This window comes from Protopterus annectens, chromosome 15.part0, assembly GCF_019279795.1.
Source record: "Protopterus annectens isolate FY-2018-M chromosome 15.part0, PAN1.0, whole genome shotgun sequence".
NCBI classification, from domain to species: Eukaryota; Metazoa; Chordata; order Ceratodontiformes; family Protopteridae; genus Protopterus; species Protopterus annectens.
Window position 1 is genome coordinate 99,676,135 of NC_056749.1, and position 18,277 is coordinate 99,694,411.

Below are 18,277 nucleotides of genomic sequence, written 5' to 3' on the forward strand. Positions count from 1 at the left end.
AATGTAAGCAGCGGGTAACCAGTTTACATAACAATGTCTCTTTTCTGTTGTCATGCAATGTATTACTAATCTAAAAAACTGTTAATATTCAGGCGCTGTAAATAATGTTTCTCATATTGCGCCAATCACAATGGTATCTATTGTAATATTTTTTTCACTATTTGTGTCAATGCAAAGTGATATTGTTAATCTGTGCTGAAGGAGCTTTTCTCCCCAGGCCTCCACTGAAAATGAGACTGCAAGCCCAGTTCAACTCTCCCATTAAATAAATAAGTAAATAAATAAATGATAACTATAGCATTTTTAGCAATGTTTCAGGTAGGAATACAGTGTTTACACAGAAATGCAAAAGACAAATAACAAAGTAGAGTTTTGCAACTTACCATAACAGTACATGTTCATATGATCACTGCTGCAGTAGCCTTAGCCATCCTGTCAAGGATATAAAAGACAGACAGCTTCCAAAGCTTCATGGCACCTTTCACACAATCAAACTGTCAGGTAGCTTGAGCTGCTCTTGGGGCTCACTTTCTGAGACTTAAAGAAGAACAGACCTGCCATAGGTGGAGTTACTGTGTCATATAGCACAGCATAGGGAGGTGTAATCAGAGCACTGTATCCTGAGAATTAGTGAATTTCTCAGCAGTGCTGAAGCTAACCTAAGCACAGGCTTCTGAGAGTCACTGAAGCAGGCAATAATACATTACTGAGGTGTAATCAAAGCACTGTATCCTGAGAATTAATGAATCACTCAACAGTGCTGAAGCTAACCAAACCACAGCCTTCTGAGAGTCACTGAAGCAGAGAATACAACACCCCTGAGATGGAACCAACTTACATCATCCAAGGATTTAATCACAAAATATGATCCTGCTGAGGGGTTACCAGTGTAGACGTCTGTGAGTCAGTGAACCAGTCAGCAGTGCTGCAGATCAACATGGAAATTACTGCATCACAGCATGGCAATGGTGAGAGCTAACCAATGCACAGCAACCTGCAACACACTAAATCACAAGACACAGCACTGCAGATCGATAACTAGTACAGGCTATCCTGGCAAGTCATGAATTACAGCAGAAGAATGCTGAAGGGAAACTACTGCACAGCTTCAGAGGAGTTTCTGACTTGTATACAACAGAAGTGTTGAGAGGTATCATAGGTTCATAGGTAGGTACTAGGCTATTAGCCTTAGGGCCTATATAAGCCTAGCCAAAAAGGTACCCTGGCTTTCGCCACCCAAGAAAATTATTTTCCTGTGCCCCTGTCGAGTACAGCCACAGAAGTGATCCCTGGGGTGAATTTCCTATTTCCTATCCAATCATCAAGATTTTTCTTGAAGAGTGCTAATGTGGAGCTTTGTTTGACATAGATAGGTAGTCTGTTCCAGAGTATGGGAAGTCTCTGGGACAAGAATCTATCCCTTCAGCATGTTCTGTTTATTGTGTTGACAAGGTTTATGTCCCTAGAGTGTGTAGCTCGGATGGATTGGGATTTCTTTAAGTGGAGCATGTCCAACAGCTCTGAGTTTGACATAGCTTTGTATGTTAGGTAGAGATCGCCTCTGAGTAGGCGATATGCGACAGAGTAAAGCTGGAGTTTGTTGAGATGGTCTGCGTAGGGCATCTGTTTGAGGCCAGTAATCCTCTTTGTGTGGTATTCCTGTGGCCTTTCCAGTTGTTGCAGATGTCTTGTGAGGTACATTCCAAAAGGGGCGTTGTACTCTATAATGGGTCTAATGAGTGATGAATAGAGGGGAACAATGACCTCTTTTTTTCTGGATGAGAAACCTTTTGTGATGAGGTGAGCCACATTGAAGAATTTCCTGACCACTGTGGCGATGTGATTATCAAAGGAGAGACTACTGTCCACCTGTGTCCCAAGGTCTCTTATCACACTTTCAGCAATAAGTAGACTACCTCTTATGTGGTAGTTCATGGGTACAGAGTTTTTACCAAAGGGGATAACAATACACTTTTTGACATTGAGCTTCAGGCCATGCCTTTGACACCAAGCATCTGTCTCAGTGAGGCCCTTTTGTAGTATGTCCACATTGTTAGGAGTTTCGATTATGGCTCCTAGTTTGCAGTCATCTGCAAACTTTGTTAGCCAAACACCTTCTGTGCTAACCTGTACTTCAGAGAAGTAGATACCAAACAGGAGAGGACCCAGGAATGAACCCTGTGGTATTCCACTTGTCACTGGTCTGAAGTCAGATTTGGAGTCTGCTACTTTCACAGTATGGGTTCTGTCCATGAGCCAGTTGGCAACCCATCTTGTGACATAGGGATTTACACCTAGTTTAGTGATCTTATCTATAATTCTAGAGTGGGGGATGGTGTCGAAAGCCTTGGCGAGATCTAGACAAGCTGTGTGGACCACCTTACCCTCATCTATGACTTTGGTGACTGCTTCAAAGAAGTCAATCAGGTTTAGGAGACATGATCTGCCTTTTACAAACCTGACCTGGGTAGGGTCCAGAGTTTGGAGATTACCAATGTCTTTGTTTATGAATTCCATGATGATAACATTCCATGGCCTTGCAGACCAGGCTCGTCAGGCTAATGGGGCGGTAGTTCCTGGGGTCCATCGTGGCTTCCCCTTTGTGGAGTGGGATAACCGTCACAGTGTGCCATTCAATGGGCACAAAGCCTGAGGTGAGGCTATGATTGAACATGGTACTTGGGTAGGGTGCCAGTTCATTCTGTAGTTCATGTAGAACGCAGCCTGGGATATTGTCAGGTCCTATCAACCCATGTATCCATTTCAAAGCATCCAGAAAAGTATGTAATTACACAACTTAGCCAAGCTGAAGGATAAATAGCAGAGTATCATGGAGGGGTACTACCCAGCAGTTCCAAGGAATAGCCAAACTACAAAACCCACCAGTGCTTAGTGGTAAACTGCACACCACTCTCAACTACTTGACCCAGTATTGCTGGGGGTAACCAATTCACAGCATCCCAGGAATTATAAAATCACATGACAGAGCTGTGCTGAGGAATAAATCTTTGCAGCATCCAGGACATTACCAGACTAATAATTATGCAGTGCTGTGGGTTAATCTGTCCAGCATGGTGAGAGTTACCAAACTGCATAACCTCTACACAGCCCAGAAGTGCTAGGGGTAACCAGTGCATTATTCTGTTGAGTTACAGTACTACATAACCCAGAGGTGCTGAGGGTTAAGCAGTGCAGCATCATGGGAGTTACCAAAGTATACAACCCAGTGGCGTTAAGAAGTGCAGCATCATGGGAGTTACCAAACTAAACAACCCAGTGGTGTTAAGTAGTGTAGTATCATAGGAGTTACCAAACTAACAATCCACCTGTGCAGACAGCCTGTCAGTGCTCAGCATCCTGGGAGTTTCTGCTCAAAATAAAACAGCAGTTCAGAGGGATAACTAGCCTAACATTATAGCTCTGGAAATTACACAAAACACACAACAAATCAGCGTTAATTGGAAACGATCATAGCATCTAAAAAACAGCAGGGGTAACTAAACAACAGCATTGTGGGTGTTAATGATTCACATAAAACTGTAGTGATGATTAAGCAGCCTAATATCCTATGAGTTTCCAAATCGAACAATGAAGCAGTAAAACTGTGCAATCAATACAACATACTGCTTCAGTAACCACTGCAGCAGTGAGTGATGAGCACAGCAGTGTGCTGCACTGACAAGGCACACAGCACTACATAGCAGAAGCTATGGCACAACACTCCAGGAGTCACTAAACCACATGGCATTGCACAAGTGTAACGCTTACAGTGTCCTGGTAATACACTATAATACAACATCAGTGCAGAGCATCCAGGGAGTTACTGAATCACCCATCACCACATACATAAATTCATGGTAATTATGTGCCCTTGAATTTGAGGAATCACTGTCCCCCTTTTTCTGACCTTGAAGTTGTCAGATATATACTCACAGAAAGCAAATTGCTCAACAGGATTACAGAGCTTGGTTCAGCCTTCTTTATTGCAATAGCTACATCAAACTTTGTCTATTTTTCATATCTAGTCCATGGCACCTTACAGTTGTTGCTGGGAATCATTAGAGTGCCAAAAGGTCAAGTGGGATACAATGGGCTGAGTTTCAGGAAATCTCCCATAAACTATGTTACCATGAAATATTGGCAGTAAAAACATAACTGAGCATAATTTGTTACATAACTAAAAAAGTATACAACAATGTGATATGTAGCAATGGCGAAACAAAGTGCACACCATCAACAGCGATCCCATGTTGCTTTACCACATTGTCTGAACCAGCTATCCATAAAATATGGAAATCTTCCAATTAATAAAGGCCTCAGTGGGATTATCATGCAATAAAAACATCGACAGCTGATTCTGTTGCTTCATATCTAAGAGAGCTTCCCAGATTAGAACCAATTTCACTGCAGGGTCTCATATCTGGAGCGTTTCTCCCCTGGCCTCTGCTGAAAATTTGCTACGTTCCAAGTTGGACTTTCCTGGTTAACAAATAAATAAATAAATAAAAATATATCAGTACAGTAACATAAGGAAAGCTCTTCACTTCATACTGGACAGTGCCTTATGAAGCACGGTAACCTGAAGCTCTCCAGTTGTGGCACACATTGAATCCCACTTCAGTAGCTCATTCAAGGACACCACACTGTAGCTAAAGTTCCCCCTCAGGAATGTTAAGCTCAAGCCTCAGTCAGTACAGTCATCCTAACCAAACTGCCTGACATAAAGGGGTGCAGTCAAATCTCACTCAGTGCCCCATGGTATTTACAGCATAACAACAAGATAATTCTGAAATCAAACCCATATTAGGGATGCCCCAAAGGAAACACAGAATTCTGTAATGTTCCTCTAAAGCATCAGTCAGCATAGCCATGCTAACCAAAGTGTCTGACATAAAGTGCTGCAGTGAAATCTCTCTCAGTGCCCCATGATATTTACAGCATAACAACAAGGTAATTCTGAACTCAAACCCACATTAGGGATGCCCCAAAGGAAATGCAACATTCTGTAATGTTCCTCTAAAGCCTCAGTCAGCATTGCTTATTATAGCCACAGCATGTTGCAGTCAGATCACATTCAGAATGTTCTAAGGTGGACATAATGTAAGAACAGATTAATGCAGAATTCAACATTTACTTAGGATGCCTGTCATAACCATAACATCTACCTTGACTGATGTGATAACTCTAAGTATCAAGTGATAGCTTTAGTATAAACCCTGAATATACTGGCTTTACTTTGTACCATTAACGTCCTGTGCACTTTTGGGATTATCCTCCTTACTTATCAATACCATGTGATCATATTTCTGTACCATCACCTCTCTGTATAGCTCTTGGACTACCCTCCTTACCTAATGATACCATGTGGCCATAGTTCTGTACCATAACCTCCCTGTATAGCTCTGGGACCACCCTTCTTACCTAGTGACACCATGTGATCACAGTTCTGTACCATCACCTCCCAATGTAGCCCTAGGACCATCCTCCTTACCTAATGACACCATGTAATCCTAGTTCTATACCATCACATCCCTGTGTACATCTGGGACCATCCCTCCTTACCTATTGACATCATGTGGTTATAATTTGTACCACTAACTTCCTATATAGAACTGGAACCATCCTCCTTACCTAATCACACCATGTGATCACAGTTCTGTACCACAACCTCCCCGTGTAGCTCTGGGACCATCCCTCCTTACATAATAATACCATGTGATCAGAGTTCTGCACCATCACCTCACACTGTAGCTCTGGGACTATCTCTCCTTACCTAATGACACCATGTGATTATACTTTGTACCACTAACTTTCCATGTACCTTTGGGACTATCCTTACCTAATGACACCATGAGATCATAGTTCTGTACCATCACCTCCCAGTGTAGCTCTGGGACCATCTCTCCTTACCTAATAATACTATGTGATCAGAGTTCTGTACCATCACCTCACACTGTAGCTCTGGGACTATCTCTCGTTACCTACTGACATCATGTGGTTATAATTTGTACCACTAACTTCCTATATAGATCTGGGACCATCCTCCTTACCTAATGACACCATGTAATCCTAGTTCTATACCATCACCTCCCTGTGTACATCTGGGACCATCCCTACTGACATCATGTGGTTACAATTTGTACCACTAACTTCCTATATAGATCTGGGACCATCCTCCTTACCTAATCACACCATGTGATCACAGTTCTGTACCACAACTTCCCCGTGTAGCTCTGGGACTATCCCTCCTTACCTACTGACATCATGTGGTTATAATTTGTACCACTAACTTTCTGTATAGAACTGGGACCATCCTTCTTACCTAATGACACCATGCAATCATAGTTCTGTATCATCAACTCCATGTGTAGCTGTGATTGTCCCTCTTATCTACTGACACCATGTGATCATAGTTTTGAACCATCACCTCCCTGTGTATCTCTGATTGCCTCCCTTAACTACTGACACCATGGGATCATAGTTCTATGCCATCACCTCCCTGTGTATCTTTGGGATTATCCTTATCTAATGACACCATGTGATCATAGTTTTGTACCATCACCTCCCTGTTCAGCTGTGGGACAAACCTCCTTATCTAATGACACTATGTGATTATTCTTATACCATTAACTTCCTGTGTAGCTCTGGGGCCGTTTTCCTTACCTATTGATACCATGTGATCATAGTTCTGTATCATCACTTCCTTGTGTAGTTGTTTCTCTTCATTGCTCAGCATCTTCCATTCTTCTCTCGAGAAGTAAACAGCGACATCTTCAAAGCTTTCTGGAACCTGAAAAGGCAAAAAAAAAAAGATTATTTGACTTTTTCTGTCTGTGCAAGAGCAGCTTTTCAAAACAAATACACTATGAAAACATTTGCCATCAAAACTAAAATAATCAGTTTTTTTAGGCACACTGTGGTATTATAGTAAGGTTTCTGCCTCACAAGTGTATGGTTTGGAGTTCAATACTGACCTCCAGTCACAGTCTGGAGGCTGCATGTTTGTCTGTGTGGTCATCCTATGAACACCTGTTTTCCTCCTAAAACATGGTGGTTTATTTCCTAAACTGCTGGTATGTGATTCTGTTACATTTGTCTTTGCCTTTGTGTCAAAGATCATGTCTGAAAGGGTCAACTACCCAGTTAATAAATGATAACATAAAACAAACCCTGCTATGCTTACCTGTATGAAAGCTATTGTGCAGAAAATCCAAGAGTTTTTGTGTGTGGATACACAAATTTCTATTCTTATTCTACACTCGGACTTATTCACAGATCATGCATCCAAAGGGTACACATACAGGTCAGTCCACTTCCCATTTATCAAATGATAACAGAAAAAAAAATCTGTTGTGTTTGTCATTGGGAAACCTCCTGTGATCTACATCCTGATGTAAGGAAACTAAGCAGTGCATAGTCTAACAAAACGTGTCTCCATGACTGCAGTTTATGAAAACTGGTAGTGGCACCCCCAATTCCTGTCTCATGCACTCAAAGTGTTGCCATCCACACTGTACTCATCATTCATTCCCAGAACATTTGTTTTCTCTTCCTCACGTTTTGCACAGAAACTAAGTATATATTTTTCAAGGCCCCTGACAAATCTCTCCAGCATTTCACCCTCCTGTAACATAGCAAAGTACACTTCATTCACTCCTGATAATAAATCTATTCCCTACATCACAGAATATAAAATATGGACAGTGCACAACTTCCACCACTGATAAATACACTAATCTCTGCACTCTGGTATATGAAATACAACACAACACTGTTATTGTCAGCGATAGCTATACTCACCTAGTATACTGCTGTATGGAAGTACAACAGAGATCATTTACTGGCAGTGATAACTATTCTGTCCCTTGCACACCACTGTGCAGAAATAGAACATAGTAGACACACTGACAGTGGTAACTATACTATCCCCTTCTCCCTGGTGCATGGAAGTAGTACAGAGCACATTTACTGCCATAACTATTTCATCCCTTTCACACCATGGTACAGAGCTCATTTACTGCCAGTGATAACTATTTTATCCCTTAAACACCACTGTATAGAAACAGAATATAGCAGACACACTGAAAAAGGTAACTATACTATCCCATTCCCCCTGCTACATGGTAGTACAGAGGTCAGTCACTCACGATACATTCTCAAATCTCAATCCCAAACTATGGAAGTCCCTCCCACCCAAACTTAAAGACACTTCATTTACACTAAATTTCATGGATTGCTAAATTCACATCTACCTAATCAAGCTAAATGTTCCTTCAACCCAACAGGCCACATAACCTAAGTCAACTAATCTCTCTTCTCTATCTAACTGCTCTACTGATTTCCTTTACTTTAATTAACCAAACTGGAACACTTGCAAAGAGTATTTAGACTACAAGAAAATAAAAATAAAACACCACAACAAAAATGCCATCATGAAACTAGATTTAATGAAAATAAAATGCCAAGCTAAAAGCAACACTAAACACTTTCACCCTATTAAATGATAAGGGCTTCCTCAGAGTAAGCCATTGCAGTTAAACATCCACTTAAATAAGCCCAGAAATCACATGATTGGTGAACAAAGAAAATAGTCTTAAAGAAACCATTCATTACGTAAAAATAATAATAATGATTACAATAAAGATTAAAAATTAGTTAGTACCAAACAACAATTTACATATCCCTTCTGAAAAAACATATTGCAGCAAGTGTTAAAAACATTATCTCTAAAACACGCAACCTAGCATGTGTTAAAAAATACACAGCATGTAATGAAAAACTTTTTTTATACATTAGAAGCTCTGAACTTCAAAACACTGGTCAAAGAGCAACAATCATTACCAGGGGATGTAGTGGCATCCGATCTTAGTTGCCACATAGTCTCCCTCATTTCTAATTTTGTTTTAACATCACTTCCTCTATCAGTAGGAATAAGTCTATCAATAAAAAAATGTAAACCTCCTAAAATTGGTGCAGGACAAGCTATGGGAGTACAATGGTCTTTCTCTTCTTTAATATCTCTAACATGTTCAGCTATTCTATCTTTTAACTTGCAAATGGTTTTGCCCATGTAAAAGGCAGGACAACTCGTGCAGGTAGCAGTGTACACCATCCTAGTATTACAATTACAATGCCTTGGACATGAAATACTACAATGGTAGCTTTCTAAGGTTACGGATGGGCTAACTTTAATGTATTTTCAGAATCTACACATTACACTTTGCCATTTTGGACCTATAACCTTTGTCATTGTTTTTGTTTTGTTCAAAAAGACCCTTAAGGTTTGTACCTCAACTAAATGTAACCTTCAGTCTCTCACCCAAGTTTTCCTTCATTTCTTGATTAAATACACAATCCCAGCAATGATTCAATACTTATCAAGTGAAACATTTCCTCCTCAAATAATTGGTTGTCACTCACCTAGAAATCTGCACCATTTGTACCTTAATTACACTCTTTTTTTGGTGCAAGGGATGCAACTGTTAAAATGAAGTAATGTGTTGGAATAGGCATTCTTCCAAAAAATGCTAGACCTCAACTTAGTGTCCATATCCTTATATAAGAATATTCCAAAAAATCAATCTCTTGGGCAGTAACCTTGTAGGTAAATTGTAAAAAGGAAGTAGTGTTGGTAAGGTAATCAATAAACCTACCTATTCCTTCAATGTTACCCCTCCATAATATTAGAATATCATCCAAAAATCATAACCAGGAGATAATATTTTTCATGAATGAAGAAGTAAATGCATAACGTTTCTCCCATTCGGCTAAAACTAGGTTGGAGTACACTGGGGCACATTTCACTCCCATTGCTACCCGCAACATCTGGTGGAAATACTCACCCTCAATCTACAGAAAATTGTTATGTAGGACAATGTCTATAAATTCCACTAGTAAGTTTCTTTTTACATTATGTAAGCCATCTACGTTAATGAGGCCATCACCAAAGTATTCAATTCTCTCATTATGTGGAATCACTGTAAACAACTTAATGACATCCACTGTTACAAAAACAAAATCTTCATTTAAGGATAAATCTCTCAATGTTTATAAACAGTGCTGTGAAGACTGGTAGAGATGGGTGAAGGCTGCCAGCCTAGCCAGATAGAATTGTGCAGATAATTCTATCATTTGTAAATATGAATGTTAAACTACAAGCTTGTTTTTTTAAATGAAATAATGTGCTGTGAAATGTTGAGCTTAAAACAATGTGGCAACATTGCCCTCTGCTGTAAATAAAGCTAAGTCAAGCATTTCTTGTTGGTCATTTGAATTTAAAATTATTTCATGGTTGTCTTTGATGTTTACAAGTCGGCCCTTAGTTTAACAAGCTACACTAATTGCTCTTAATGTGTTAATGATCTGTGTTCTTTTGTATATAAAGCATTGCAGTTGTGTCATTTTGTAACAGTCTGAAGAAGCGATCTGGGTAGATTGTGAAAGCGCTCACTTTTGTTATTTTATTCATTAAAGTGTTATACTTTTGTCGTGGAACTCTGCAACTTCTTTTTTTTTTGATATTTATGTTGGTGTTGTTGCTCGAGTTTACTCAGTACTCACTCTATTTTTGTTGTTCATTTCTTGTTGGTCCTTTGAAATTAAAATTATTTCATGGCTGCCTTTGATATTTACAAGTCACGGACAGTTTGGCTAGATGAAGGCTTCCTGCCTATTGTTTTAAGGCTAAAGTTAATGACCAGAATTTACATGTGGAATGTCCTTTATTGCTCTAATTGTAAAAGAATGTAAATGCAGTTTCTGTCAGCCTGGGAACACCAGGAAAGTGTGAAATGATGTAATGTTTTATCAGAACTGCAGTTTCAATTTAAACAGAGAGAACCATAAGGCATTAAGCATTTTTGTCTTGAACATCCAACTCAGTGCTGTATTATGCTCTATGTAAGTAGTATGTTAGAACTGTGTTTTCTCCTAGAAGTAGCTAGGAATTAGAAAGTTTAGACTAAGTGTTTTTCTGTGATGTCAGAACTGTACTACTGATTTATTTTAAGTATTTCTGTGTGATCTCTGAACTCTTGACTAGCACTGACTGTGTAGTAGAAAGTATTGTCTTGTGGTTTTAATTATTTATTATTAAATATTTTAAAACCTTTTAACTGTGACTGGCTTGTGTAGAGATAATTTAAGCTCTAGAGTACATTGCATATTTATAGAGTTTACTGTCCAAGTCACTCCAAATAAGCTTTGACTGATTAGTCACACTTACCAATTGGATAATAATATTGCACAGTAATAATTGGACACCCTTTTAAGGGCCTTTGAGTATCTGATAATCATTAGCTGGGTGGTGGCAGGGTACTACTATTTAGTCTGGGCAAAAGGGTCACAGATGGAGAACCTGTGCCAGCCTTCCCCAGAAGTATCTGTGTGGTTGTATAAACTCTTATCTCAAAGTGTGTGTGTGTGTGTGTATTTCAGCTACTTGGGCAGGGACATGAAGCACTGGTTGGACAGACAGAGTGCTGGAGATTTTAGCTTGCCCATTTAGGCTGAGATCTGGACCCTATAGCTGTGCCAGTGGGGAGTCTTACTGGGGACCTGGGGAGCAAGGAAGTGACCAGCCTCGGACTGACGTGATCTCTGTGTGCTCTTAAGGGAAATTGCACTTTACTGTGTGTATTTGTTATCCTTTCCTCATATATGAGACACCCTCTCTGGTGTTAGTGGTGAGGATTGAGGCTCCTTGATTGCTGGGCCAGGGCACAGGTGTCACAAGTGCCATGAATCCCTAAGGATATGTTTCTTTTTACTAGCAGCTTTTTTTGCAGTGTAAATCAGTATAGGCAGCTAATGGTTCAGTCTTAGACAATTATGACTCTGGAGACAGTAACAACTTTAATAGGAAAAACAACAACGGAACTGATGAGTATTTTTTTAAAGCAACCTGTTCCATTGAGATGTTCTCAGAGGTTAATGAACAAGAATCAGGGTCAGCAAGGTTATATGAATTAAAAGGGTTGATGGAATCCACTGTCCACACATGCGAGGAGGAACATTGGTGGTTTCAGATGCCAGGGGAAATGTCAGTGATTAATACAGACACTAACATTAATACATGTGTCTTTACTTCTGCTATTCTAACATGCAGTGATGGTTTTTCAATTTAAAATTTCTGTGATTTTGAAGTAAATGATGCCCACTTTAGTTTGTTAAAAAAAGGTTTTACCTTTGTTCCCAACTATAGCCTGGGTGTGGCTAAAGTGTTAATTAACCTCAAGTTATACACCAGACAGCTTAATCTGACTTCATTTTTTAAGGTAAAAAAAAAAGAGATGATTAATGAAAATGTATGTCAGGTTAAGAGAAAAAGTATGTTTATGCCACTTTCCAATCTTATGGTAAATGTCTTTGAACAGATGTGTGAGAAGGGAATATGTAAGGTGTTAAATAAAAGAAACAGCGGTGAGGACAATGCTTCCACGGAAGAAAGACATTGTTAAAAACAGTTACGTGAATTAAAGGAATACAGAATTATGAAACCCGATAAGGGTGGGGGGAGTGATTATGACACAGATTATGTAAGTAAAATGTATGATATTCTGAATGATAAGAATACTTAAGAGAGACTCTCTATGAATGAAATCAACAGGCATATACAAAGGTCTTACTTACAAAGGGTATTACTTGATCGTTTGACCCAGGATGTGATTGACCATATAGAATTATTTTCTGACTGTGGAAACACCGGTTATTCCATCAATTTTTGGAATTCTGAAAATCCACAAAGATTTGAATACCCCCCCCCCTTTAGACTGATTGCGGTGGCTCGGAATTCTAAAACTGAACCATTAGCTGCCTATATTGATTTACACTGCAAAAAATCTGTTAGTAAAAACAAACATATCCTTAAGGATTCATGGCACTGTTTGGAAATATTGAGAGATTTATCCTTAAATGAAGATTTTGTTTTTGTAACACTGGATGTCATTAAGTTGTTTACAGTGAATCCACAAAATAAGAGGATTGAATACTTTGGTGATGGCGTCATTAACATAGATGGTTTACATGATGTAAAAAGGAACTTAATAGTGGAATTTATGGACATTGTCCTACATAACTATTTTCTGTTCATTGAGGGTGAGTATTTCCACCAGATTGTGGGAGTAGCAATGGGAGGAATATGTGCCCCAGTGTACGCCAACCTAGTTTTAGCTGAATCGGAGAAACGTTATGTATTTACTTCTTCCTTCATGAAAAATATTATCTCCTGGTTACGATTTTTGGATGATATTCTAATATTATAGAGAGGTAACATTGAAGGAATAGATAGGTTTATTGATTACCTTAACAACACTACCTCCTTTTTGCAATTTACCTACAATGTTAATGCCCAAGAAATTGATTTTTTTGGACATATTCTTATATAAGGATATGGACACTAAGAAGTTGGGGTCTAGCATTTTTCGGAAGAACACCTATTCCAACACATTACTTCATTTTAACAGTTCCCATCCCTTGCACCAGAAAAAGAGTGTAATTAAGAGACAAATGATGCGGATTTCTAGGTTGGTGAGTGACAACCAATTATTTGAGAAGGAAATGTTTCACTTGATAGGTATGTTGAAAGGCAGAAGTTATCCTTTGAAACTATTAATTAACATTAGGAATGAAGTTATGAAGAAATGTTCCGAAGTGTTTACCCCAACTTTATTGACTAAGAAAGGTACAACATTCAATTCTACTACCTCTATGCAATATGAAAAGCTGTGATTTTGCCATACAATCAAAAAGCTGTAGAATTAAGATCAGTATTGAATCATTGTTGGAATTGTGTATTTAATCAAGAAATGAAGGAAAACTTGGGTGAGAGACTGAAGGTTTCATTTAGTTGAGGAACAAACCTTAAGGGGCTTCCTGAACAAAACAAAAACAACAACAACAAAGGTTATAGGTCCAAAATGGCTAAGTGTAACATGTATAGATTCTGAAAATACATTAATGTTAGCCCATACGTAGCCTTGGAAGGTTACCATCGTAGTATTTCATGTCCAGGGCATTGCAATTGTAATACTAGGATGGTGGTGTACATCGCTACCTGCAGGAGTTGTCCTGTCTTTTACGTGGGCAAAACAATTTGCAAGTTAAAAGATAGAATAGCTGAACATGTTAGAGATATTAAGAACAGAAAGACTGTCAGTGCATTGTACTCCCATAGCTTGTCCTGCACCAGTTTTATGAGGTTTACATTTTTTGTTATAGATAGACTTATTCCCACTGATAGAGGAGGTGATGTTAAAACAAACTTAGAAATGAGGGAGACTATGTGATAACTAAGACTGGAAGCCACTACATCCCCTGCTATTAATGATTGTTGTTCTTTGACCAGTGATTTGAAGCTCAGAGCTTCTCATATATAGGAAAAGTTTTTCATTACATGCTGTATATTTTTTAACATGTGCTAGGCTGCGTGTTTTAGAGATAATGTTTTTAACACTTGCTGCAATATGCTTTTTTCAGATTGTTGTTTGGTACTAATTTTTAATCTTCATTATAATTATTATTATTTTTACGTAATCAATGTTTTCTTTAAGACTATGTACTTTGTGCACCAATTACATGATTTCTGGGCTTATTTAAGTGGATGTTTAACTGCAATGGCCTACTCTGAGAAAGCCCTTAATGTTTGATAGGGTAAAAGCACTTAGTGTTGTTTTTAACTTGGCTTTTTATTTTTATTGAATCTAGTTTCATGATAGCATTTTTGTTGTGGCATTTTATTTTTATTTTCTTGTCCTTTGCTTTAATTCTCAGACTTCAGACTTCTGTATTCCAAGCTTTTATATATTGCAGTAGCTTCCTGAATGTATAGCAAGCTATATACTTCAATGTATATTGATATCAGTGCAATGTTTTTCTTCTCACTATACTAGTTTATGTACAGTTGTATAGTTTGCATCACATATTATTTGTATTTTACTCACTATAATTTCATTTTTTGTTAGCTTATGTACTCCGTATGAGTGGTGATATTACTGACTCCAGGCTGAGACTGCAATTGGTCAGAAATGAGCAGTCCTCTACCCCTGTTAACAAATTCAGCAAATAAAACAGATAAACAAAAGAAACTAACAAGCTGTAGTATCCTTTACCCCCAGTTTTATGAAATGGAACAGATCTTAGTCGGACAGTGGTAGCTGTTCTAATCACATCACTGTATGGCAATGGAACAAAATACTGTCACTACCAGTGGTAACTCTACTATCCTCCTGCACCTTGCTGCATGAAAACAGATCAAAGCTCAGTCACGGACAATGGTAACTGTACTAACACAGCAAGATTCAGGGGATAGGTGTAACAGAACTCAGTAACCGCCAGTGGCAGAACCACAGCTAGGTTATCTGGTGCACAGTGCAGTTTATGATTTCCACCTCTCTCAACTTAAAGTTGAAGAGCAAAAAAAAAATACATAATTATGTAAGGGTTTGTCGTGTGGTAATTCTATTAACTATGCTATCTACTGCATATCACTGTATGGCAATAGAACAGAAAACAATTACTGCAATGGCCGTCATGCCCTCCTCTGTACCCTGCTGTTTAGAAGTAGAAGAGAGCTCCATCATTTCAACAGATCTGTTCCTACTCAGCAACTTTGTTTGTATTGAGCCCACTGATTTCCATAAAGTTGCCCTCTCCTGTATCCTGCTTTACAGAACCTAAATATGGCCCAGTCACTGGTCACTGTCAAAGAGAATTACATGTCCTTATCCCCTGGTGAGTCCGGTTACATGGAAGAAGAGTACAGGTCGCGTATTGCTAACAGAAAACCCATCCCACTACATCCCTGTCTGTGGAAGCTGACCACAGCATAGCCACAGCTAATAATAAATATGCCTTGCCATGTACGTCATTGTATCGAAATTAGAACTTTATTAGTGATAAAAAAATACCAACCCACCATACAGACAGAAATGGACACTCTAGTGTAAAGAAGTAGGCTACAGTCATCAGGTGTTACATACTAGTCTCCTTTATAACATACTATATAAAAACAGAGTACAAATCAATCATCACAATGAAAAATTTATTCCCCACTACTACTAGTGTACAAAAGCCAATACAGCCATGTTCTCACTTATAAATCTAGTATACAGAAGCTGAACACATCACTGATCATCTGTTTTAACCTAGAGTGAGAAACCCATGTACGTCTCTGTTTTCAGCGTAAGGAACATAAGTACCACTTGTTCAGCCTTACACTATAGCTTTTCCCTAAGATGTTAGTATATGGAACTTCAATTATGACTCTGTTCTTCTCTGTCCCCTAGTGTGCAGAAGATATGTACAGCTCAGTCACTACCAGTTATAAAGTTGCTCTATTTGTAGACTTGACAAAATGAATGCAGTTCCCACCATATTAATGACAAATAGGTATCCACACAGAACCTGAGTACCACGCAGTTACTGCTAATGACACACATGGTCTGTGCTGTACCTCAGTGCCTGGAATAAAAACACAGCAACGCCATCCCAGACTATAGCCCACAATCATGATTACAAATAACTCTAGTTCCTTCCCTTATATAGCATCAATTTGGTAGAAAATGAAATTATCTTGACAGTAACAAACACAATACTGACTTATGCCAAAAAATGTTAAATTAGGTATAAAACAGGAAGGCCCTTCACCTTATCCTAATAGGAAAGTTTGAAACCCAAGTGCCTATCTTTGGGAAACTCCACATCAAAGAATCTGGAAGAAAAGGAAATCATACTACATCCTTATATTTATACCACCTGTGCGTCTTACAGAAACAGATTTCTAGCTACCACATAACCAGTCCTCACCACATATCACTTTTGAGTTTCCGTAAACAATTTTAAAGTTCATAGTAAAAAAAAAAACACTCTACACATCAACAGCAAGGAATTAACGAGCCATATAATAAAATTCACATTACATATATTTCATAAATAAATACAAACTGCTACATTATCAGCATTCATCTTCTTAATAATCAAGGATATTTTCTTTTTATATTAATGCTTTTTAGCATAACAGCTACAAATCTTTAATGACATTTTGTATAACATAGAAGGTTTCTTTAACATGTTACTCTGTCACTAAAAACAACAAAAAATGAATGAGGTCTGCAGTGGTTAAGAGAGTAACACTGACTCACCTAGACAGACAGAGTGGATAAGTTAGGACTCATAGACTCTGGCAAATTCTGCATTTCATTGATACATATGTCATAACTACCAAGGTGTCCATAGTAAGAAATATTCATACACAAATGTGTGATCTCCTTACAAACAGAATACATTTCACTCATAAAAATATATGCAGATACACAATGAAAATAAATTACTCAACAACTTTCCTGTTGTCCAGAATTTTATATTCGCAAACTCAGTACTCTGTTTCTATCTCCTAATGCTTCAACATGCAGTTTAAAAACACAAAAGTAAGGCTTACATCACCTAAGGTAATAGTTCTTCCCAAAGTCACAGTTTGTCTGCATTCGTCATCAAGGGTGACCATACCTTATTTCAGCATCAAACATGATAGACTGCTCATTTCAGAACTACAAGCTGCATCTGTGCTGACTGCATAGAACAAGAAATGCAAACAATCCCTACCCAGAGAGCACCAGATCTCCTGCAACAGCGTGTGTGTGTGTGTGTGTGTGTGTGTGTGTGTGTGTGTGTGTGTGTGTGTGTGTGTGTGTGTGTGTGTGTGTGTGTGTGTGTGTGTGTGTGTGTGCAGAATCCCTCCTTACCTCTAGCTTCATTGTTTTAATCCCTTTTCAGACACAATGGTTGCTGTATTCAAAAGGTTGTTGGGATTTCTAGCTATCAGGAAGAAAATAACAATAGTTAAACCACTGAAATTAGTCTGTCTTGCAAATATGAAACCTTAGCTCTCAAACAGCTTTTATAATTCAGTATATACTTCCTGTGTGGCACTAAAATGTGTCCCTGTTCCCATCAAAAGCTATTCATTAATATTCATAGACCAGAACTCAAAGAAAGAGCAAGAGGAGAGGAGGGGTCTTCTGAATAATTAATAAGGCAAGCTGCCTGCCTTTGTAATGCACCCTATGAAGATCGGTTTATTGTACTATTATTTAACCATATACTTATAATGATTCAGATTTGCCTTTAGATTTCGAAAGTGAGGGCGCTGCCAATATGAGCACAAAATGTTTACACCACTACAGAGTCAGTATAAATGATTCTTATCTCTGAATTTGTGGTGTTCATAATCCTTTCTTTATATACGACAGAAAAGTTTTCATCTTTATCTTAATGAGCTATG

At 38.5% G+C, this 18,277-nt stretch overlaps 1 protein-coding gene across 3 annotated transcripts in view; it reads right to left on the reverse strand.

Annotated features, from left to right (window-relative positions):
- LOC122789907 (zinc finger protein 501-like) overlaps window positions 1–17,898 on the reverse strand; it is a 149,995-nt gene extending 132,097 nt beyond the window's left edge. For 2 of the 3 annotated variants that reach the window (XM_044057362.1, XM_044057360.1), the window contains exons 1-2: window positions 17,739–17,898; window positions 6,664–6,790 (exon numbers count right to left, since the gene is read on the reverse strand). In XM_044057362.1, the coding sequence (XP_043913297.1) occupies window positions 6,664–6,790; window positions 17,739–17,750 (139 nt within the window). In that variant the 5' untranslated portion in view covers window positions 17,751–17,898. Of the gene's footprint in view, window positions 1–6,663; window positions 6,791–17,439; window positions 17,630–17,738 lie in introns of those variants that run through there. The other variant, XM_044057361.1, reaches the window with a different exon arrangement.
- Between the last annotated feature and the right edge of the window lie 379 nt (window positions 17,899–18,277).